The sequence below is a fragment of the Rhodnius prolixus genome, unplaced genomic scaffold, assembly GCF_049639745.1.
Source record: "Rhodnius prolixus isolate KJV_2025 unplaced genomic scaffold, Rpr scaffold_1, whole genome shotgun sequence".
NCBI lineage: Eukaryota > Metazoa > Arthropoda > Insecta > Hemiptera > Reduviidae > Rhodnius > Rhodnius prolixus.
This window is the reverse complement of record NW_027411581.1, coordinates 66,597,483-66,622,970: the sequence shown is the minus strand read 5'-3', so window position 1 is coordinate 66,622,970 and position 25,488 is coordinate 66,597,483. Positions and strand designations below refer to the sequence as shown.

At 33.6% G+C, this 25,488-nt stretch overlaps 2 protein-coding genes across 2 annotated transcripts; both read left to right on the top strand.

Annotated features, from left to right (window-relative positions):
• Positions 1 to 31: 31 nt before the first annotated feature.
• Setx (probable helicase senataxin) lies at positions 32 to 17,202 on the top strand. Its single transcript, XM_074112708.1, has 16 exons — positions 32 to 252; positions 341 to 454; positions 1,836 to 1,985; positions 2,196 to 2,654; positions 4,231 to 5,916; positions 6,509 to 6,788; positions 7,337 to 7,585; positions 8,586 to 8,915; positions 9,949 to 10,125; positions 10,212 to 10,345; positions 11,497 to 11,774; positions 11,860 to 12,010; positions 12,169 to 12,419; positions 13,427 to 13,570; positions 15,045 to 15,234; positions 17,023 to 17,202. Exons 1-16 carry the CDS (start codon positions 172 to 174, stop codon positions 17,143 to 17,145), a joined length of 4,797 nt encoding a protein of 1,598 aa, XP_073968809.1. The 5' UTR covers positions 32 to 171; the 3' UTR covers positions 17,146 to 17,202.
• Positions 17,203 to 21,778: 4,576 nt separating this feature from the next.
• On the top strand, positions 21,779 to 22,257 carry LOC141446217 (histone H2B). The gene has a single exon (XM_074112707.1). It carries the CDS (start codon positions 21,832 to 21,834, stop codon positions 22,201 to 22,203), a length of 372 nt encoding a protein of 123 aa, XP_073968808.1. The 5' UTR covers positions 21,779 to 21,831; the 3' UTR covers positions 22,204 to 22,257.
• Positions 22,258 to 25,488: the final 3,231 nt, after the last annotated feature.

Here is a 25,488-nt window from a genome sequence, read left to right as displayed (position 1 = left end):
CTTCAGATCAGTTCATAAAATAAACAAACATGTGATAAACAAAAATGGCCGGGAATCATTCAGTATTTGTAGACAGTTGACCGTTTCAACTAACAGCGATAGTTCATTTTTTAAATGATGAGATATTAAATGTATTAACGTGAATTTTATTTTTGGCCAAAAATTATTAACATGACTGTCAAACCGGGTTATTATCTGGTTAGGATGATCAATGGTGTAGAAAAGCGGTATTATGAACTCAGGGAGGGTTTGGTAAGGATCTTTCAACTCGAATGAAAATAGGCTATTTTTTTTTTTACAACTTTGAGCAAACACATAATGCTACTATTTTATTTTATAGAATAAAATAGGCAGGGCAAACACACAAGATATCCGATGTTCTTCCCTACAAGTCTCCAGAGAACATTGTATCATCGATTTGGTGGGTGGGCATGTTCTCATTAGAGATTTACAGGTAAATAAATAACTAGTCCAAAGCTTTAAATAGACGATATTTTTAAAATTCTTTGCAGTTAAGTTAGTTTATATCTAATAGTTGTTTGTTTAGGCCTTACGATAGCCGAGCGAGTAGAGGCGATCCCCGCAAATCTATTATGTATTGTGGTACTGGTTTCGATTCCTCTACTAGATTTTAGTTAATGGATTATAAAAGGAAGGATGAAGTATGTTTGTTAGTCACCTCCGTCCTCTACATCTAATTTAGAATCTGCCCGAATAGTTGCTTAAATTAACTCAGTAATTGTAAACGTATTAGTCTCAAACGCTTACACCCTGTAGCTGTCATTTAACTTGATCTCCCCTCTGATAGGCTATTTCTAATAATAAAAGTATCATTGTTTTAGAATTATTTAATAAAGTATCCTTTATTGACGTGAATTCTAATTAGAGTTTTACAGTCCTCCTAGCCTTGGAGTACAAAAATGCTATAAATACTCGATTTGTCATTGAATACTTGAATAAGTACTTTGCTGAATGTTTTAGCTAAGGTACAAACCCATTTGGAATGTAGTAATAATGATAAATAAATACTATAGCTGCCTAAGGCATCTAATTTGGTTGTAGAGAGTTAATCCCGGCTTTAAAAGATACTCATCGCTTGATTCTAGATGTAAATGCCCTCACTGCGCCAATATTTCTTGCAAGTTAACTGGAAGACCTTTTCTCACAATATTAAATGTCGCCAAAAGTTATCAATAATATTTTAGAATTGTCTTATGCGATCGTTGAAGCTTTTGACAATGTACTCCATTCCAAGCGAGGCGTGTGGCAAGTTCGAATCAATCAGTTCTTGCCGCAGGTGTCTTAATATGCGTCTAGCTATTTGATTCCCGAGCGGAGATCGCGTTTTCGAATTCAGCTGCTGGTCCTTAGATTTTCTCTACCTAGGAGCTTACTGCCCGTTGTTGGATAATGTTTTCTGTGTCAAGAAAGCACTTTCAGTGATAGATCACTGAAGAAAGCTCTAATGACCTCAGATTTAAAGCGTCTTTTTAAGAAAACTCGTTAGATAAGAGACCACACGTCAGTTTCTTAAGTTAAGAGGCGTATCTTTTGTCTCTTACAAATTAAGTGGGTATTGGTAGGTGTACAAATAGACCTTACGCATAACGTGAACCACTTCTGAAGGGAAATCTCTCGAGATTTGCTATCGCAGATTGACTCGCGTCACCAAGGAGGCACCATCTATTATCTAGTTTAAGACAGTTTAAGGTTCTATAATTCATCATGTTATTTTTGTCATCTCCTACGATACATATGTTACAGCCCATGTATAACTTTTTTTAAGATTAAATTTTATTTATTAATTTGAAAATAAGTTAATATTAATGTTTCAGAGTTTTAATGGCACTTTTGTAAAAAATGATAAAATACCATCTCTGCGAACATGTGCGCTCAACGAAGGAGATATGATTGGATTGGGAGCCGATTCTGATGGCCCTATTACTGATTACATTTTCAAATTAGTTATTATCAAAGACAATAATGTGAGTGAGAAATATATTATTATTTTACTCTTAGATATGCTAATTTGTTGTTCTTGAAGTAGGCAACTATTCCAAAGGTAGACTTCCACAAAGTACTCTCATCTTGCCACAATTATTAAAAATAAATAAAAATACATGTTTACATGGTAATAATACATACACAATAAAAATGAGATGTTCCATATGTTTTTTTTTAATTTTTGTTTACAGAATGAGGAAGCCAATTTGCCAATGTCAGAAGCGGAGGCTATGTTAAAAAGTCTGAAAAGAAAAGATTCAAATGATTCTTCTCTTGATCCTGCAGCTAAAAAGCCAAGGAATAGTGAAATAGAATGTATTGTTATTAGTGGTACAGATAGTGAATCTCCTGTTCCTGATTTGTGCCAGGTAGCCTCTACGGAAAAGCAAAATGGAGAAGTTTTGTCCAAAAATGGTCGTAGCATAATCTCAATTAACCTGGAAAGTGATTCAGAAAATGATGTTCCTAATGTTGGACTGACAACAACAGTGGTACCTGAGTGCGATGTGGAAATGGTGACATTGGCCGACAGTAATCAAATTACTAAAGAAAATAAAGATAAAATAGAAGCTCCCGATGAGAGGAAATTAAGTAAATGTACTGTTGAGGAAGAACCAGCAGAACAGCCAAGTTTCTCTCTGAATGATGAGGTACAGCATTTTTCTGTAAGAATTTTCTGTAGTTTAATCAACTCTGCAACAATATTGCTGGACACTGCAACAGTGTTTGCTGGACACACTTTTATTAAGCCAGTTTTATTGGTATCTGAAATTACTATATGTTTGTATGACGATTTTTTTTATTTTATGTGCTATTTCCAATCTGAACTTGGGACCTATCCTGTCCTCTAAAGAATTTCGAGTTATTGTCAATCGATTGTCTATGATTGTCAGTTTGTCCAAGTACATTACATTACTTAATATACAGGGTGAACTAGTAAGTAATGTCCATAGGCCTACTGTATGTAGTACGTACATCTAAAGTGGAGTTCAATGACGTATTGGCCAACTTCATATTTTCCACTGTTCTTGAGTGACGTCACTTTAAATTTGTTTTGTCTAAAATCATTACTTTTTTGCTAAAAAGTAAATAAAAATGTTTATTACTCTGAAAATTTTAGTCCGAATTCGATTCTGATGACGCGGTTAGAAAGAGAGATAGATTTTCTAAAAATTTATACCATTTCGAAGCATAAGTCCTTTTCCAAACAGCCTCAATCTTCCTCTGAATGCTGGAAAAATAAAAGTAATCGAAATTTTTAAGAAAACTTATTAGCCCTTTATGTGATCATTATCAGACCTAGGTGCTGGCTCTTTTTATAAAAGTTTCCTTGTTTAATGGGCTTTCTAACGATATATCATTTTCCAGGATTCCTTTTATCTTCATATGAGAAATTACGTTTGTTTTTACAAGAAAACGTATTCACGAGCACTCAGTGCTAGTTTATCAAGTTTATCAAGTTGTTTAATTCATTGAAAACTCTTTTAGATGGACCAGTAGTCAATTTTTAAAGTAGATTGTCTTAAAATAAGGAAGTCAAAGGTTACAAACTGCACTTTAAAAATTTACTTCTGATCTCACTGAAATGTTAGGAAATATTTTAAACAAGTGCTATTTTTATAATCGGTGGAAGATTGAGGCTGTTTGAAGAATAATTTATGCTTGAAAATGGTGTCAATTATTAGAAAATTTATCTTGTCTTTCTAACCGTGTCACAAGAATCGAATTCAGGCTAAAACTGTCTGAGTAATAACATTTTTATTGCAAAAAAAAGTAATTATTTTAGAAAAAAAAAATTAAAGTGACGTCACTCAAGAACAGTGGAAAATATGAAGTTGGCCAATACGTCATTGAACTCCACTTTAGATGTACTGCACACAGTAGGCCTATGGACATTACTTAATGGTTCACCCTTTATATACATATATTCTGCACTGCGAACGAAGAGATCTGGGCTTCTGGGCAGTGTATTCTCATTAAAGAAAACATTGTTCCAGACAGTAAACTGTAAGAGGCTTCTGGGAAAAGAAAATTCATGTCCGGGATCTCCACATGGGATCCAGTGAACTATATTCACTCTTTCTTTCATATTTTTCTATTATTTTCTCTCCATTATCACAGTAGGTCAGGTTAAGAGTTGATTCGGTTCCAACTTTTCATGAAAAGTATAATTTTAATTTTAATTTATAGCAGAGATTGAGTTGTAACCTTGTTTTATGATTTCAGGTTATTTTGCTGAGCGATAGTGAAGACGATGAACAAGCCTCACAATTGTTTTCACAGCATGTAGAATCCTCCTCACTAATGGCCCCGTACGATCAGTTAAAAATAAAAAATGAAGTTACTGAAAATTATGAAGTTCGTATGAACGAGTACGACGATGAAGATCGACCAATTGAAGATTCTAATTTTGGCATGTTTGAAGAACATTTTATACATTGTTCACAGGAGATTTCTTTATTAGAATCTACAAAATCATTGGAAACGAATTCTAGTACATCACAATCGGCCGATAAAAATAGTTTTATAATGAAAGCTAACTCAATACGAGAAGGTATAGATGATTGCAATGATGTTTTCATTGAAGATGGTTCTTCATCTGCTGTACACATTTCTTCTGATGATCTCCAGAAAAAACAGGAAACTATTGATTGTGAGAAGACTTTAACTAAGGATGATACATTGAAAATGACTGATTCTGAATTTCCAACTAAAATTAGAGAAGTAAAGCATTTATCTAAGAGAAAGCCTCGACAAAAGAAAAGTTCAAAGGAACAAGATACATCACTGCCTAAAGATACAAAATCTCTTCTCGAGAAATCTTGTTTAAAAGCTAAAGAGGAAAAAGCAAAAACTAATAATCGAATTTCAATAGAAAAAGAAAACAAAATGATTTACACTGAAAAGGACGATAAACAAGTAAAGGGTGTGGAAATAGAGAGAAACAATAAATCTGCAGACAGTATAATATTAGGTTTGAAAATAACGAAATCTGTAACTGCAGATGTTGCGAACAATACTGTAGCTGGGGACAAAGTAAGAAGACCATTGAACAAATCAAAACTCAATGCGAAGACTATTCGTGAGAAAATGGAGTCGAAAAAGAAAGGGACAAAGGCGAGAGAGAAGGAAACAGAATCTACTTTCCGTCGACGTTCGGATTTAGAAAAGTTGAGAAAAGAGAGAAACGAGAAACTGAAAATGATCGCCTTAAGAGCAAAAGAAAAAGCAAAAGGAGCACTTGAAGATAATGAACAGCAAAATGGACAGAAATTAAAGTCTCTTTCAATAAATACTGAAACTTCCATAATTGCAAAGAATCCCGATGAAACCAACAAACCCATTTTAAACGATACCGTCCGGGTTTCCAACCGAACAAAACCAGTTTCCGTCACTTTGGTAAAGTTGCCGGAAAAGTGTGTCCTGGCTAAGCTAAAAGATGTGAAAGAAGCGAAAATAGATTCCCAAAAAAGATTAACTAGGTCAGACTCTAACAAGTTGGTTAGATCCGTGGAAGAGAGGGCGAACTCTTTACAAGATAGCACAGCGGCCAGTAATACTAATGAGCAACTTAACCAAGTACAGACACCACTTGCAGACAAAATTAAAAAATTAAAAATGTGGGAACAAAATATTATAAAAAATTTTAATGAGTGCAGTTTGAACTCGACAACTAATGATAACAGTATTCCTGTAAAAAGAAAGCCGACAGTGCAATTCAAGACTGATCTAGTAGAGATAAGAACCTATATATGTGAAGGGAATTTTACTAGAAAAGTTTCCGATAAGGAGAACCGCGTTAGAAGGGAGATTCCTCCACAAACGCCACTAATGGATTACAGTTGGAGAGGATCACTCAAGACTAATTATGTGCTCTACGATATATGCAAATGGAATGTCACTTGGTTAGAGGTAAACGCCAATTTATGCTTAGTTACAAAGTCATACATTTAGGCTTGAATGGGTTTCCCAGTTATTGGGAAACAGTAACTTTGTGGTTTCTTCTTAAGTTTTGTGGAGAAAATGCCGAAATATGTCGGTCCAGACTGTTATCATATTGAATTACAGCAAACAAATCTGTGGAACCTGTTCCTTTCAAAAACTTATCAAATCATTAATTACAGAACCTCCTCCATTTCCTTCGTAATGATTAGTTTCAATGGATCAGGTGATTCCTTTGAAAAACAATGAAGTGATATGTCCTCAAACGTCAACATTTCCATATTCTTTAGAAATAAGGCATAAGATTTATGTCTTAGTGCCTTAGGGCCAGAGTCCTAATCTGTACTAGTCAGAGGTGGTGATACGCTTCTTTCAAATCTATCGTTCATCAAACCATGATTATTGAAACTATTTTTTGTTATATTCATTTTCCTAATTTTAAAGATCGGATTATAACTTTGTTGATAACTGATTTTAGAAAAAGTCGTATCAGACTTACTTGCTTATGACTTTTCCATTTTCTTCCCCGAATACCAAACTTTCTCCTTTTTTTTTGCTGCAGGAATGTAAAAAGATTGAAGGAGACCCGCCAGTGGTTAAATTACCATATTTAAATGTTAAAGATAGCTATATAAGTTATATGGACTATTGGAAGACAATGTATCCCCTGCTGATGACAGAGCTATGGTGTGAACTTTACCATGATCTAGCTTTACAAGATAAAAGCTATATGCCAATAAGAACGTTTAACGGGGTGGTAAGGAATGTGATCAAGAATCCTCCATGTTTAGGTGTGGATAACAATGTGGATGGACGAAGGATTATATCCGTAGATTGTGTATGTAAGTATAATAATTTCTTATTGTTCTAGTGATGAGGTTAATTGCTGGTTAATAAAGAGTATTTTCAAAGATTCGTTTGAGATTGCCTAAAATTGTTTATGAATTAAAAAAAAAAAACAATAACTTATGCAATTAATTATTATGCATAAAAGATATTACATATTTTTTCATAAAAATTATTTGTCTATTTTCTCAAAAATATTCTTAATAACAAACATCCTAACCTTAATAAAAAAACACACTATTGGAACCTTCCTCACGTAGTAAGCAAATATAGTAGTGAAAAAATCTTTATTAGTGAACTTAAAATAATCTCCATCAACTGAAGAATTCAAATTAGAATTAGAAGGATAAAACAGAAAAAACATGTTTGCTATAAAATCAATGATGTTATCAAGGCTTGTGAATCCAACCTAATAGTAAGAGAAAGTGGTAAAGTTTTATGCTTTGTTTATTCTAATGTGCATTTACTTTATTTTATTTTATTTTATGTACAATTTTTATTATTAAATATTAATATTGTACCTATCTATTTCTATTTGCTGCAGTTGTTGGCCATCGAGAAGATTGTCGCCGAGGATTAGCACCCGATGAAGGTGATTTAGGTATAATGCAGGTAGATGTACCTGGTGAAAATAAAAAACGTTTTACCACGTTCACTTTCGTCTCGTCGGAAATGAAATCTGTACCTTATCATCACAGTAACGATCATTTTGCCAAATTTGTTGTGATTAACATTCAAAATAATAATATGAAAGAGAAAGGTCAAACTGCAGATAATACTTACTCAAAGTTTGGTAAGTAAATTTTTTTTTATTTTGATAGTGTTCCATTATTAATTTGTTAATTTTTTAGTAAAAGGCGCTTATAACGTTTTGAGATTATTGGCACCCAGAGCTTTTTAGCAGTGAATTACCGTACACTGTTCGTTCGTTACAGACAACAAACACTATCACCGTACAGTGAGCTGTAAGAAGCTTCTAGGAAGAAAAAAAATCTAAGAGTTAGCAGATGGATTCGAACACAAGATCATTGCGTTGGAATCCAGTATAGGCTAACCACTGAACTAATCCTAATCCCTTTCTTATATTATTAATATTATTAGTTTAAATATATAAGATACGAAAGTGTAACTCCTTGGAAGGTAGTATTTGCCGATGGGCTTGAATAGAAACGCTTTAGCCTTGTTTTGGTGTGCAAATTCAAATTATTACATGCTATTGGTTAAGAATTTTGATATTACCTAGCTGATAAGCCGCAGAAGATGTCACTCAATTTTCTGGTGGTGCTTCGAAATCTTATCCGGAGATCAGTTGGAAATTCGCGAGATTGAAATTTTTCCCATTACCTACCTGAGGGATTATTTTTCCAGCTGGTATCAGGTTCTCTTTTATGTTGAGTCTTGAACAAAGCCTTTGATAAGATCACTCTTGCAACTTCCTTGATAGTAGTTATTTCAGTCTGAATTGGGGACGTCTTACCCCTTGGCAAACCAGCTACGGATACTCTTGAATTTGATTTTTTTTTGTAACTACTTGTATTATTCAATTAGTATACAAATATTTAAAATGGAAAAGAAAAAAGCCTTGGTAAATAATAACGAATTGAGGCACTAGAAAAATCGTTTATTTCTTTGTCATCGTTAGATTAAATAATAATGAATATTTTCTTTAGTTAGGAGCAAAGCCAAGCAAGTAACGGATAAAAAACTATTGTTTCATTTATTTTGTAATTTTTTAAATGTGGTAGTTCCGTTCATACTTAATGTAGTTTGTTTTTTTTTTTATTATATTTCAGAACCAACAACATGTCTTTATGGCCAACTTTCGTTCTGTGATAGTCCAAATAAGCCTGTAACTGAAGGTTCTTTATTAAAATTACGTATCTTAAGAAATCTTTATAAAAATTTAAGAATTTTCGATTCCTTGAATCGATTACCTAAATCACTTTTAGCTAATCAGATATTAAATCCTAAAAGTATAGTTAAACCAAAAACACATAGAAAAATTTCAAAACAGATTGTTAGTAACTTTCCATTGAATCAATCACAGATCGATGTTATACTTGAAGTTTCGAAAGATCTACTATCGGGGAAGCCTTCCATTTCATTGATCCACGGGCCACCAGGTATGTTCATTTATTGTTTTGCTATAAATTGAATGAATTTTATTCATTCTTAGAAGTTATTGTTCAAAATTGTGGTACATGCATGGTCTGGCTTTTGTGGGATGTACATATTAGCTATAGTACGAGGTGTGGCTATTAAATAACGAGACTGATGCTGCTACAGAAGAACTATGAATGCACCAAATCCTAACGACCGCCAGCTGTGCAGCGTAAAGCCTTCTCTTTCGATTGCAGCGTCTCAGCGTGTTTGTAGAGAAATCTGCCCGACCGGAACCGTCGTTTGTGTAAGAGGTGTATGGTGATGAATGTTAATCACGTGCGCGAGTTTTTTGTGTGGTTCAAGCGTTTCCAAGATGGCCGAGAAGACGTCGGAGATGATGACCGCCCGTGTCGCGCCCTTTCACGTCCAAAACGGATGAAAATATCGATTATAATTCATCAACATTACTACCACTGAGGTGCTTGCTCAACTCTGTGAAAGAGTAAGGAAAAAAAAAGACTCGATTTGTGGAAGAACAAGTCACGGGGTTCTCCATCAAAACGCTGCATTGTCTGTCAAGACGTTTCTAGCCAAGTATAACATCCCAGTTTTAGGCCATCCGCCTTATTCGCCTGACCTGGCCCCATATGATTTTTGTCTGTTTCCCCAAAGTCAGTTCTGCATTAAAAGAAACACGATTTCTCGGTCCGTTGAAGCTGTGAAAGAAAAAGCGGCACGCGTCATGCAGAAGAGCTCACAGAAAAAGACTTCCAGCACTGTTTCTGAACAATGGTAAATCCTGCATGGAGCGTTGTAGGGATAGGGAGGGGTGTATATTGAAGGTGATAATAACTAAATATGTATAAATTTGAAAATAAAATGTTTTATAGCAATAGTCTCGTTATTTAATAGCCATATCTGGTATACCCCAGAAGTAAATTTACGCTGTTTTGTAGAATAGCAATTACAGTTACCGCTAGCAATGTTTTATGTAATTGCGTAATTGACCAGTCATTTAATATTTTAATTAAATAACTTAAAATTGGCCAACAGGTACTGGAAAGACTCGTGTTATTGCTAACCTTGTGCTGCAGATATATTCGCACATAACTTCCAAGAAGAGCAATTGTAAACTGCCTTTAAAAGAGAAGATATTGCTGTGTGCTCCGTCGAATGCAGCCATAGATTCATTAGTACTGAGACTAATGGAAATTAGAAAATCCTTACCAAGTAAGTGAAATATCAAATTATGGTAAAATATTCTCGTTATCTTCGTATATATATGCGTTAAAAATTGGATCATTTCCTTGTGATAGGTAATCAACGATTCAAACTCATAAGAGTTGGACCACCAGAGACTATTCACAGACGTGTAAGAGAGATCGCATCACAAACATTAGCTGCAAAAGAAGTTGGAAATACCTTGGATGCTGAAAACGTTAAGATCGATGTAATTAATCGATTTGCTTTCTTTGAACTTTTTTTTTTTTTACTCTCCGTAGTTTTGAATTTAATTTTTGACCAGTAATTTCAATTTTGAGGTCCCTTGAGGCCGTTTTTTTTTTTTATTTGGCTGTCCTGATTTTCCTAATTTATTAATAACATATACCCATTGTCCGGACGTAATCAAAATGTAATGAAATCAAGTCGTTGTCAAAGCTGTGTCAACAATTATTTAAGACAATTTATTTATAAAAAGTTTTATAATTTATTCTCTGACTGGTTTATATCACATCAGTAACACTAACCAGGCAGACTATTGGAATGGGAAAATGTTTGTCTTAAAATGTCTAGGTTTCTGTTTGAACTGGATATCACTGACCGTTTAGCCAAATCACTTAACTAGTTAAGCGTGGAATTTAGTTTTTAGAAACACTCCCACAGTGTGCTGAATTAAAATCAGACAATGACTGTTGTATACACGTCAAGGGCAGGGCAAAACAATCCTAAAGTTTACAACGTCATAATAGTCACTGCAAGCATTTTTTTCTGCAATCTCTGGGGGGGATTGAGATTACCGGAATATTCTGTGTTCATTCAAAAATCTTGCACCGTCTTCACGTATGCATTGCTCCTAGTTATTAACTAGGGACGCAAGAGCTTTTACAAGGAAGAAAAAAGAGCTTTTTGAATTCTGTGCAAAATGAAATCATGCTCGTACTGAGGTCCTGAACCTTGTATCTAAGGTAAAAACGGGCATTGCACAAGGGGTTGAGAGCTTCTATTTGTGCGCGTAATTCCCAATCTCTAATGCGGAGACCAAACATGTACCAACCACTTATCATTTGGTTGACTCCCTCCACCCCCCTCCGTATAAAATACTTGGCAGTTCTATTGCTAAGATAAAGGAAAAATCCCACCAAACAATATTCTTATTGTATTTTATTAAAATTTCGAGTTTTTATCGTTAATGGCAATTTTATATTTTTCACGAGTGTACCACGTCGAACACGCTTAACCGGTTAAGATATCATTCATGGCAACTGGAGAAATTTTCCACTGTTTTAACTGGAGATTTTTTATTTTAACTCCGTTTCCTTTCTACTAATTTCCAATAATGATGTATCAAATTATTCATTTGAACTGGATTTCTTTTTCTAGCTAAGGCTGTTGGCTGCCGAGGAAACATCATTAAGTTATGCCATTGAATGCGCACGAGATGAAAACTCTAGAAAAAGATTTACAATAGAATTAGCCACAAATCAAGAGAAAAAACGTAATCTCGAGAGTTTAATGAACGATCAAGGTGGCAACATCAATTCAAATCATGCACGTGCAAAATTGATACGGGAAGCTGAAACTAAAGTGATTCAAGGTGCTGAAATTATTGCCACAACTTTATCTTCTTGTTATGCTCGCAAACTAATTGAAGCTATGGGGTTTGTTTCTCTCTTATAAATCCAAAAATCTCAGTTGATTACCAGACATTACGATTGAGATTCATTCTTTTAATTTATTATTTAGTGTTCATCAGTCAATCAGATTTAGTTATTGCATTGTGGACGAGGCCACTCAAGGCATAGAACAGGAAGTGCTGCTCCCCTTGCTCCACAACATTACCGGAATCGTACTCGTTGGAGATCCACTACAACTTGCCCCGACGATATTGTCTGAGGTAAGGGAGATACCATTGTTTTGTTTTTTTTTGTGAATTTGTTACAGAAGTCTTTTTCACGCATATAAGCTGTATGATCTAAAAGAAAAACTTAACTTGAATGTTATTGTTCTTCTTCTTTGGTTTATTTATATATCTTCTTTGTTTTTTTTTTACAGACGGGGAAAAAGTACAATCTAGGGCGGTCAGTATTTCATAGAATTTGGCGAGAATGGGAAAACAATGGCAATATCGCAGAACGACCTTTCTATAGTTTAAATGTTCAGTACAGGATGCATCCGGAAATAGCTTTGTTTCCAAATATGGAGTTTTATAATGGTAATTTGATTACTCCAGACTTTTTGAACGTTCATTTACCATTTCTGCCGTACTGTGTGATGAGTCACAATTACAGACAGAATCCTGATGGGTAAGTTGTCTATATAAATATATTAAATGAATAAAAATAAACTTGTTTGATTTAAAAATTTAGACAACTGAAGTGTATCTATTATTGCATCAAATAAAAAGGAGGATTTGCCCTATATTTAAGAAAAAAAATTGGGAATTTTATCGTTTATCGTTTAAAGAGAAACAAAATATTGTCAAAGTTGGGTGTTCCTCAACGTTACAGCTTTTTCGTGCACTTTTTTGACGATCAACCCTTATACAATTGTCCTACAGGACAGTTTTACAAAAACAAAATAATGCATTGATCTAGTTCTAAGGTCTATGAATTTCTACAGTAGTTGGCCAACATCTTAAAACGACTTACCATTTAATGGATCCAGAGTATAAGTTTTATCAATGGTTTAATTTTTTTTAAACAAAGTATAACCTTGAATTAGTTTTAAATAAATAATATGAAAACATAAAATTATTACTATTGGCGCTACAGCCCGTTACTGGATCCTTGGCCTTCTCGATCCACTTCCGCCTGTCCTCCCCTAACCATTGCAGCATCCTTCCAATTCCTCACACCTAGCAGCTCTCTGGCATCCACGCCCTACCCCATCATTCCATCTTAATTTAGGCCTGCCCACTCTCCTGGACCCTATGCACATTTTTACCTGTAGAAGCCGGTCCATCCTTGCCACATGGCCCGGCCCATCTTGAGCCTGCCAAGCCTAAATTATTTTTACGATGTCCGCGCTTCCTGGACTTAGATGCTGTAGTTTTATAGATTTTTAGATTTTTTGAACAGCGGAACGGGGCCCATGTGGCACCGCAGCCACCAGAGGCTTATTGTGCCTTCCCCTTTAAGTCTAGTAGATGAAACCTCCCCTTCTAAAAAGGTTGAGAGCTTTCCCTACCAGTTCCTTCTGTGCTCCTTTGGTCTCAATGATTATAGTTTTATAAAATTACGAGAAACTTTTTAATTTTAAATTAAGTTTTAATTTAATTTAATCAGAATTACGTTTTATTTTTTATTTTTAGCGAATCCAATACTCAAGAATCTGAACTAGTGGTGAAATTATTAATGGAATTAAATAAATCTGCTGAATTCAAGGGACTAACAATTGGAGTGATCGTACCATACCAGCGTCAGAAGCAGATCTTGGAGAGGGCCATTAATAACTTGTACGTGATCCATCAATTTCACAATTATTTCCTTATTTCTTGGTTTACTCGTACTTTTAGAGGAATAAATGATCACTCAACATTTCTGGGAGAAAAAATAAATAATAAATAAATTAGTTGTAAGGCGTCATTAGCTTCGCCAAGGAGAGGGGAAGGAAAAACTTAATAACCATAACGGAAGTCTCCATTTTCCTGTAAACAATCAGCAAAAGTGATGAATTTGTGCTACAAAAGAAAAAAAAAATCGGTCTTAACTCAGACGATTTCCTCTTCCTTTTATGGTTCGAAATCACTAGAATTTTCTTCGAAACTCCGAACATATTAGTAATACTTAATTCTTACCAGCATTATACAGTTTTTAACCATACATTAAATTGAAACAACGCTTTTTACCCGTCTTTACAGTACCTTAAGAAATAGGATCGAACATTACAGAAAATATAGTATTCCTAACTACCTCATAAACTATAAGTAAGCCTTAATCGAATTTATTTGGAGAAAAAAAAAGCAAAAATTACAAACAAAAGTTTTAGATCTATTTAATCTTGAGCTTAAACATCAACTTCCGGGTAGCCGATTTCCTTTTCATTTCTCCTAAGAAGAGAAAAATCTAAGAGTCAGTAGCTGTATTCGAACCCGGGACCTCCGCGTGGGAATCCAAAACGCTAACCGCATGACTAATCCCTTCCCTTACTATTATTATTATTATTATTATTTATTTTTTTTTATTTTTTTTTATTTTTTTTTTTGCGCATCAACAGCTGAGGTTATTAGCGTCTGGAGCTTTTTCCAGTGCACTGCCGGCCTCCGGACAGTGTTCTCTCGTTACAGACAACACTGTCCATCACCGGACAGTGAGCTGTAAGAAGCTCCTAGGAAGAGAAAATCTAAGGGTCTATTATTATTTATTATTATTATTATAAACGAGGATTTGCCCTCGTAAAATTTAGGAATTTTATCTTCTATAGAAAAAGAAAAAAAAAAATTGTCAAAGTTGGGTGTTTTTCAACGTTACCCTTATACAACAGTCCTACCGGACAGTTTTAATTATTGTTATTATTATTTATTATATCATAGGGAAATTATTGAAGTGGTGTCAATAAATATTGAAAACAACTTTTTTGCTTTATACCAACGTTTCGGTAAATATATTACCTTCTTCAGGGTATTTCTAAAATTTGTGATATTCAATGATGAGCTACAGCAACATAACTGTTGTGATGAACAATAATTTTTCAATATTTATTGACCACACCTCAATAATTTCCATATGATAATCTAATAATAATTTGTCGAAAATCAAAACCATCACTATTATTATTATAGCTCTTTTTTTGGTAATGTAGAACTTACACCCACATTACCGAGTAATTTGTAAAATCCACTCTTGTCGTACACTGGGGGAACCTCGAAACGAGAAGTATCAACATCGAAAACATTCGCTTTATTATTGTGTTAATATTATATATTTCAGGAATGAAGAAATGAAATATACCAAAGTGAACACTGTGGACTCGTACCAAGGCCAAGAGAAGGATGTGATCATATTTTCATGTGTACGAACTGAGGGTGTTGGATTTCTGAACGACAGACTGAGGGTGAATGTAGCGCTAACTAGAGCCCGCAAGTGCCTTATCGTTGTTGCAAATTTTAGCTCTTTACAGGTGAGGTGTTTTTTTTATTGTTATTATTGGCCAGTATTGGATTCGCACGAGGAGACCAGCTAGATCTCCCCGTGGGAATCCAAGACGGATAGCTATGTTATTATTGTAATGACTTTATTATGAATTTATATCAATATCTCCTAGAATTAGTCTCCTAGAACTATCTATTATCCACCTAGAACTGCAAAACGTATGCGAGAATTATTTCACGAGAGCTTTCCAGTTCTATTATCAAGTGCACCATTACATTTGAAATATCATTTCTATAAAGAATGTAAAATTTTAGATTGGCTGAGAAATAAATTTTTTACTATTTTATTTTCAAGAGGAGCAGGTTTCTAACTTAGTCCTTTTTTGAAAAACTTTTTGTGCTTAGATGATATCAAAGCAAACAATATTTGTAAATTTACTATCGGAAGGATTAAGAGTAAGATCAATATTATTGTAGGGCTTAAACATGCACTATTGTAGTCTCTTTTGTACTTTTGTGTTTGAATTATTCTCTGACATAACATTACGTAATTTCTTCAAAATATCATTATAATTATTGTTATTTATCTATATGTTAAGATGCTGAAGATTTCCAGTATATTGTCTAAATAAGGATTCTTATACCCACATGTATTTTTTATGTAAATTTCACTATTTTACAGGATTTCAAAGAACCCAGCACTAATGTCAAATAACAAATTAATATTTGTTCATTATGTTATCAGCTTTGTAAGCTCACCCCTTTGTTTTTTTTTTTTTTTGGCCTTATTGTGCAACGCAAATTAGCCATTGGTAACGTGTACTTGCGATTAATTTAAAGTTGAACAGTCGGATTTAGTATGTGTTGAAACATACACCTTGAAAGATGTTACGAGGGGATATAATTTATTTCTTTTATATTGTTATTTTGTTTGTTCGGATGTAGTTGTATAGTTCTCGGTAGATGTTGTCCGTCTGGTGCGTCAGTATAGTGTGTAAATCAGCTGGTAGAGGGCAGTCTGTCTTCAGTACTGCCTTCCACAGCTGATCCCTGCCGTTGGTATATTTGTCACAGGCTAAGATTATATGATTGGCATCAGCTATTGACTCGGAATCACAAGGACATGTAGAATTTATGTGAATTCCGATACTCGCCAAATGGTGTGGTGAATAATTATGATTAAATCTTAGCCTGTAGATGGTGCTGTAAAATCCTCTACCTTCTGTGAAATTGATTGAACCACGGTTTGACCGGAATGGAAGGTTGAATGGATGAATAGAATTTACCCTTTAGATTTTTTGATATGGAGTAACTTTCTTCCCATTTTTTTTATAACTTATTCTCTTGTAATAGCTTTTTATGTCTGAGGGAGATAGTGAGTTAATGGTAGGCTCCCGCAATCGAGTGGCTTCTTTCGCCGCAGCGTCAGCCTTCTCATTGCCGACCAGCCCGTAATGGCCTCTCACCCATATCAGATATACTGACTTACCATTCCTAATCAGTTGGTTCAGCAAGTTTAAGGAATCTATAATCAGGAAAGTGGGGTCTCTGCCTGGGTAGAGAACATAGTATGCTTAAGCTCTCACTCAAATAAGTTTTAAGCTCGCTCTTAGTGAAGTGTGTCCACCAGTTGAGGATTTGGACATCCAACTTCTGAAGATTTTCTCGGCTAAGACTCTAAGACCTCCTAACAAGGGGTGGGTTTTTTGTCATTGCTTAGTACTCACCCCTTTGTTATGATGATAACTTGAAAGCAGTCAATTTATTATAATTATTATTATTTGAAATATCACTAATATAGTTTTTATCTTTTTTAGACGGACAAGACTTGGAAATCATTGTGGCTGAACGCTAAACAACGAGGCCTAATTCGAGATATTCCCAAATCTTGCACAAATCTAGTTGATTTGTTAAAACCGCAAGCTAAAAAGAATAAATAAGTTTTTTCTTTTTTAAAGATAAAAAATTAATAATATTTACAATATTGTAAATAGGAATTTATTATTGAAAAGATGTCATAGATATATTTGGCGATGAAATAATAGCAGCACGCTGATCGTCCTATCGTCTAATGTGTAATCTTTGTTTTAATTATGTTAAACCGGTTTTCTAGTCAGTCAAAAAAAAAAAAAAAATTAAGTAAAACAAACAAATAGAGCCTTATAAATTGATACATACTTTTTCATATTATGTATTAATATTATATTTAATCTATTATATATTCTGAAAATTAATTTGTGATACAATTAAAAGAAAAAAAGAGAGAGAGATAGAAAAAAAAACGAATATTTCTGATTTATAATGGCTAAATAGGATATAAAGTAATTTAGTGATATAAAACTTGGTAAATTCCTGCAGTTAGAAGCATCAGCAAGGAGAGTGATGCAACTGCAGATGATGCCTCATCATCACACAGAAAATGATGCTACCTGATGTTTATGCACAATACATTAGTTGTATATTATTATAGTAAAAATGCCAGTATCCAAAAAAGATAAGTCTTCCCGCAAAAAAAAAGAAAAAAAAAGCTAGAACATATTATGCTTAAGCTCTCAATCAAATAAGTTTTAAGCTCGCTCTTAGTGAAGTGTGTCCACCAGTTGAGGATTTGGACATCCAACTTCTGAAGATTTTCTCGGCTAAGACTCTAAGACCTCCTAACAAGGGGTGGGTTTTGGTCATTGCTTAGTACTTACCCCGTCACCAAACTCTTTAAGTCTTTCATGGAGTGTCTCGGGTCAAATAGATCGTACTTCTTCAAAAGTAAGAAATTTTATGTTTTGTAAGCCATTAAAAAAAAAAAAACGTTCCTAACAATTTTGTAAGTTTTTTTTTTTGATTAAGTTAACTTTTTTGTTTTTAAAAATATTAAATTTTATTTAGCTAAAGAGGAAATTTATGTTTGTAATGTATAAATATTATTAAGAAGCTTTGTACAAACATTATTTATTTACTATTGATACATAAATATTTGTATACTTACATAATACAGGGCGGAAGGCTTCTTCACCCTTTGTATACTTACATAATACAGGGTGTGAAGGCTTCTTCACCCTTTATATACTTACATAATACAGGGCGGAAGGCTTCTTCACCCTTTGTATACTTACTTACATAATACAGGGCGGAAGGCTTCTTACCCTTTTGTATACTTACATAATAGAGGGCGGAAGGCTTCTTCACCTGTCTTCCTTTTGTGTAGCCCTTTAGATACGATAGACATCCAGTTTGGAGTTCTCTTGGATGTTGTTCTTGAAAATGCGAAACTTTGTGGCGTGTGACTGATTGTGCTTTGACGATATATTTCTACGAATGTCCAGGTTTTTAGAATGTCACAAGATACTGCGAAGGGAGCGAAGGCTTCCTCCCTAGGAACAATTCTGATGGATTAAGAGAGAGAGAAAAAAACATTCCTTCATGTTCTCTGGAGTTCTTGGATGTTATTCTTAAAAATGTGAAACTTTGTGGCGTGTGACTGATTTGCTTTGTCAATATCAAAGATACTTACGAAGGGCTTCCTCCCAAGGACAATTAAAAAAGCATTCCTTCATCTTCAAAGAAGACCGCAAAACTTCTTGTAAACATTTTTAGGACAGCCCAGTTCTGTTACTTGGTAAAAATATACGGTGAACCAAAAAAACCTGTGCCCCCCCCCCGTTTTTCTGTCACTTAGCTCACCGGAAGTAAAATTTCACGAAAATATTTATTTAAAAATTGTCACAACTGTTCTTACCGCAGTACATCTCTTCTAGGGTATATAATCTCCAAACATTTCGTACTTGCATCAATTACAACTAACCTAATATCTTCTTCCTTCAATTGATTCTGCCAAAACTGTTTGTTTGGAGGCCACATTTTCTTTTAAAGAATCGGTTTATAATTTCGTTTATTATTATTATGATTGATGGCTACAGGAAATTTATTTGATAAGCATCCCGTTCTATAGTTAAAATGCCTCTTCATGAGTAATGTTCATGTTTCTATTCAAAGAAAGTTATTTACTAACTCGTCTACGATATTCTTGTGTTCCCGGCCATCCGGTTGTAGTAAAACTTGATATTTTTCAAAGATGTTTTGTATACAAACTATAGTTCCGTCTTAAATCCTTAAGCTCCATTATTTTTTTTGGCACTGGGCTGTCTACTGAATCTAACTGAACATACCACTACCTATCTTCTCGATCTTTGCAAGAGATAGCAGTCCCTCTCCTGTAGGTTACCAGGACAGCTATAGAATTGTTCTTTCCCTTTATAAGATCAGTTTTTGCTGTTTTGTAAGAGCGTAACTTAAGAAATTGATTAGGGCTTCCGCTTTTAATACAGGATTTCCTTGTTCTAGCTTAGATTGTATGAAAGTGGTTTGAGATCTGTGAATATTAAGAATTCTGTGCCGTATTGATGAAATTCATTACTAGAAATTCCCCAGGGTTGGTGTATAGGTAGTGTTCTTTCGATTTCGTAAATGTTGAAATGCAACAGCTGGTGGTGCTCATTATTTTTACTAATTTAAGGCACACATCCTACATGTTAGATCATTAACGCCTTTTCTTTCAGTGCACTGCAAAATCTCTCCGAACAGTATTCTCTCGTTACAGCCCAAGATTGTCCCACCATTGAACTGTGGGGCAGCCTATGTAGAAAATCAACTGCTCAGCTGCAATTCTAATTCAGGATCTCCGCAAGCTACGCTAACCACTTAGCTAATCGTTTCTCTGTGGATTCAAATTTTAGTATTTTGTTTAGTAATGGAAAATTGCCGTTCCAAAGAGGTCCAGATTTTTCAATAAATCTTCAAAAATACCTAAACGTGATCTTGGTATCCCCCAAAAAACTGAGATTACCTAAGAGAATATCATGGAAATGTTCTCACCTGATGTTAATATTTTAAATATATTATTGATGTATCGTTCAGAGATCTGTATCTATTTAAAAAAAACTAATCATTTATTTAGCGTGTAAGTGTACTTTAAGAATCTCCACTCTTTTTTTTTTTTAAAGCTGGCTTTGTTTTGAGGATTCGATCTTAAGCCTCAACATTCCTGATCGATATTATCGTTTATATTTTCCGATGTATATATTGACAGTAATATGTACTAATGTGTAATATGTAGAAAGATATAATTTTTTATGAATCTTTACTTCCAAATTGTAAATAAATTATTCATGTTAATTATGTACAAAAATAAATATATTTTATAAAAGATTTAATTTTTTTTAATTGTCTCACATCCTTATTACAGAAAGTATGATTGTATTGTGGCGATTGTCTCTATACTTGATGTCTTCAGATAGACTACTTCTAGCTCTTATTTTTTTTGCTCTCTTCGTGTAGAAGTGGCACAAAAGAGCAGCTACTTTGGTAAAAGCCAAAAGAGTATCGAGAGAAGAAGAAAATTTATTTATTGCTATAAATTTGCATTTACAAAGCCTTGGAAGACCTGTCCACTATAAAAATACAAAATTACTTACAAGTTCATCTATGTTTTTCTTGTATTCATACAAACTAAAAACGCGTAGCAAATAAAAAATTATGGAGTGTAGTAATTGCATACTTTCAGGTAAGACTTGACGTTCAACTATCGATTAGACGTCGTAGAAGGGAAGGTAGCGGATGCTTGGGACACGAGCTGAGGATTGTCCAGCCCAGAAACAAAATAATTACGCCAAACATATGAAAAAAAAATAAAAAGTAACTCCAAGTCAATTCATTTGTGGAAATGTTCTACACTTTCTAAAGGGGGGGGCGAGTTAGGCTTTCCAATAATTGTTCAGTTCTACAGTAAAATGTTTTACATAAATTTGTCAACAAAAAAAATAGATTTTTCAAAAATCACAATTTGGAACTAAAAATTAAGATTTTCGTTGTAAAATCGATTCAGAAAATTTAACACGATAACCAATACTTTTCTTAACCTAGAAACAAACAAAATGGAAAATAATTAATTTTGAGGCCCCATTAGATTAAAATTTTATTTTTATAGTTTATTATTTCAATAGTAGTATTTTAACATTTTATTATTTAGAAATTCCTTAATATGTAAATATGTTCCCTTTTAATCTGTACTAATATTTATCTGTTGAGTGTATATAGGCGCTAAGCTTGAAACCTCAATTTCTGTATCCTTTATTTTTGTGTAAAACTATGTAAAGTTTTGTAAATAAAAAAATAATGATTATTATCTTTAAAATTATTTATAAATATCATATGTATCGAATGTCGACTAAGTTCAATGGTTATGTTAAATTGTACAATTTGTAAGGAAACTGAATATTTTAATGGTTGACGTATGTAAATTGAAAAACTAGGAATAAATAAATAAATAAATAATATAATGAGACCCTTTAGTCTGATGTCTGCATGTTAACTATTAATACGTTGTTTGCCAGGAATGATGACGTGGATGTGGTGTTAACGACCGCTCTGAAAGCACCTTGAGAAGAGTGCAATGTGGTGGGGATAGAGTGTATACACACACACACACACACATACACAACCGCATTGCACCATACGAAATACTGAACGGCTATTGGTTCGCTTCATACCAACAAATTGGTATAAATAGACGTTCACAATTGTGTCCTCTCATACAGTTCTATAGCAACCACCGAAGTGAATCGAAGCTCAACATGCCACCCAAGACAACAGGAAAAGCGATGAAAAAGGCTGGCAAGGCGCAGAAGAATATTGCCAAGAGCGACAAGAAGAAGAAACGTAGGAGGAAGGAGAGCTATGCAATCTATATTTACAAGGTGCTGAAGCAAGTCCATCCTGACACTGGGGTCTCGTCAAAGGCTATGAGCATCATGAACAGTTTTGTGAACGATATCTTTGAACGTATTGCCGCCGAAGCTAGCCGGCTGTCTCACTACAACAAGCGATCGACTATCACTTCTAGGGAAATTCAAACGGCCGTCAGGTTGCTATTACCAGGAGAGTTAGCTAAGCATGCTGTTTCAGAAGGTACTAAGGCAGTCACCAAATATACTAGCTCCAAGTAGATTTCCTTGCTTTGGATACTAATCATTTCAACGGCCCTTCTCAGGGCCACCAAATGAGTAAATCACTTATTACTATAAACTTGGACGTCTGACTAGCACTACTTCCTTAGATAGGATAAGGGTACATGATGCAGCCTTAACAGAGAAAACCTAACCTACTGTGGCTACAAAAAGTATTTGCACACCTACGATTTTTGTTATTTCCAAAAGGCAAATGAAATAAATTATATCGTACTGTCTTATATCTTTTTATTAGTCATTTTTGATACATATTTTATAGAAAAAATTATTTAATTATATTTATGTTTGCCAAAAAAAATTAAAAACTACATTTTAAAACACAAAAAGTATTTGCACACATCTTGATTCTATATAAAATTTAATAAAAAAATTAATTTTAATATTTAGTATTTAATCCCTGGGCTTCTATTATAGCCTTGAGTCTGTTAGGCATCGAACAAATTAATGGTTTAATATCATCAAGGCTTATTTTATCCCATTCCTCTAGTAAAGCCTTTTTCAGTGAATCTTTATTAGAAATTGTATGTTTTCGTATTCTAACGTGTAGCATTTGCCAAATATGTTCAATGATGTTCACATCTGGAGATTGAGGAGGTGTGTGAAGTCTCCTTGGCACATTATAGAGCATCCACTCCTCTGTAACTCTCGCTGTGTGTTTCGGATCATTGTCGTGTTGGAATAAAAATGAATTTTCCATACCCAACTTACGAACACTTTGGCCCAAATTTTGGCGCAGAATATCTACATACATTCGAGCATTCATATTTTTTTCAATAAACACAAGTTTACCCACACCTTTTGCAGAAACACAGCCCCAAACCATCACGTTGCCTCCCCCATGTTTCACTGTCGGAATTATATTTTGATTTTTAAATTCCTCATTTACCTTTCGCCAAACATATTGCCGGCCATCACTTCCAAAAATGTTATATTTACTTTCGTCAGTGAAGAGCACATTCTCCCAAAATTCTATTGACTTGCCTGAATATTTCTTTGCGAACTCTAGTCTTTTTTTTCTATTCTTCTCACTAATGAATGGCTTTTTCCTAGCAGTTCTACCGTAATAATTTGTCAAGTGCAAAACATTCCTTATAGTGCTTTCACTCACTCGCTGAGATGTTGTCGCGACCATATTCGCCAACTCGCCCGCACTTGTGAATGGATTGGCCTTTACCTGACGAACAATGCCTCTTCTTTGTCTTTCATTTAACACTTTAGGTCTACCGGTTCTTCGTTTATTTTCAATAGTTCCCCTATCTTCGTACCTTTTAATGATGTATCGCACCGTGGACATGTTCATATTTAAGATACTAGCGATTTGCCGATAACTTTTTTTGTTATTCCGCAATTTAATTACCTTAAAGCGAATTGTGTTTGAAATTTCTGCTGTTTTTGCCATGTTAATCTTGCTAACAACTGAATTGGAACCAAAACATAATTATTTCTAATTTAAAATTTTAAATCAACCTTTGAACGGATTTATTAATTAAACAAACAAGAATATTGTTTGGTGTGCAAATACTTTTTGTGTTTTAAAATGTAGTTTTTAATTTTTTTTGGCAAACATAAATATAATTAAATAATTTTTTCTATAAAATATGTATCTAAAATGACTAACAAAAAAATATAAGACAGTACGATATAATTTATTTCATTTGCCTTTTGGAAATAACAAAAATCGTAGGTGTGCAAATACTTTTTGTAGCCACTGTATTCTAGCGTGAGGTAATTTCAGATAAAATTGTAACCGCACACTGTTCGCCTTGGGAACACAATAAGGTAAGCAAGCACTTATTGGCCTACACAAGGTATGTTTTACAAATTTACATCTCAAAGTTTATTTTGGCTTAATTCTACTTTTATTAGATCAAGAAACAACTTAGGTTATTATTACTAAATTAAAATATGGTCAACATACAAAATTTAAAAATAATATAGTAATTAATTATAAGTTGAAAAAGCTATTGGAGGTAAAAATGAAGGAGGTATTTTGATTTAGACCACGTACTTGCTATTGTGGTAATGAATCAAAAATAAATAAATTTTCAAATTAGATCGCCCATTTCTATTTATTATCTGTGGTAATAAATTAAAAAACAAAATATGATAATGTTCTCAGTACTGCAAAACTTCAAAAATATATCAATTCTAAAACCAATAACATTTAACAACAACAGGAGTTCATTACATATTGTTAACTTAAGCCAAAACTGCCGACGTTAATTTCGTTAGGTTAGGTTACCTAATTGAAGTAAATACAAATGTATCTGCCTTGTCATATTGTACGAATATTGTATACCAAGTGCAATATAACATTTTTAAAAATAATTTATGCTTGAACCAGTTCATTTCATGTATGTTCTCTTTTTAATTTTCCTAATTTCGTCATGCATCGGTAAATATTGATTTGGCTTCGTTAAACTACATATCTCAGATCAAAACTATATTATGTAAACTGAAATACAAAAAATTCTCATTAAGCAATTGATTTTCTCTTACTAGCGTAAATTTTATTTAATTTTATTTTTTCCTGGACATGAATAAAATGAACGAATAATAAGGAACCTCGACCTTGATTCGTTTGGTTATCGTTAGATGACGCATGTGCAGTGTGCAAATAAAATGAAGGCTTCAGTAAAATAAGAAAGGGAAATTGCTTGTGGTAGTTCAGACAGAACGTAGAACTGATTATTTATAATAGAACATTTGCGTTACCGTACTTATGATTAATTTATTTTATAAAAACGTATTAACGCTAGCTCTTTGTTAATGAAATTAAAATAGAAATATTAATTTTTTCTAAAAGCATTTGTACTTCAGTTAGCGATTTATTAGTTCCCTGAAGCAGAAATTGGGACTATAGTTATTTTCTCCATAAAATAATTAATTAATATGCACAATAAAATACAATATATAGCAAAATATGTAAAATTATAAATGTAAATGTTTGAAAAATTTATGGCATTTATCAAACATCAACTTTCCATTTTGAGTTTAACAAAAAATGTATTCAAAAAGTATCAAATGAAGTTATCTACTTTTTATTACAAATAGCTTCAATTAAATTGAACTACGTTCAACTTCAGTCGGAGAAAGTCGTTTAATTTCCCTCTATTATATTTTAAATTAAAATTAGGTTGGCAATATCAGTATTTCCCATTTCTGAATTCTATCTCAGCATATGGCAGACATGGAGTTGCAGCTGTTAATGGTGGGGGTCCTCTGTGGTACTACCTAATACATTGTGGAGGGGGTAGTAGCTCT

Bases quoted from the DNA above. Each gene is read 5' to 3' on its own strand.
- LOC141446217 (XM_074112707.1), top strand. From the start codon at position 21,832: ATGCCACCCAAGACAACAGGAAAAGCGATGAAAAAGGCTGGCAAGGCG.
- Setx (XM_074112708.1), top strand. From the start codon at position 172: ATGACTGTCAAACCGGGTTATTATCTGGTTAGGATGATCAATGGTGTA. The intron at 7,586-8,585 runs GTAAGTAAATTT...ATTATATTTCAG, and splicing joins TAATACTTACTCAAAGTTTG to AACCAACAACATGTCTTTAT. The intron at 10,346-11,496 runs GTAATTAATCGA...TTCTTTTTCTAG, and splicing joins CTGAAAACGTTAAGATCGAT to CTAAGGCTGTTGGCTGCCGA.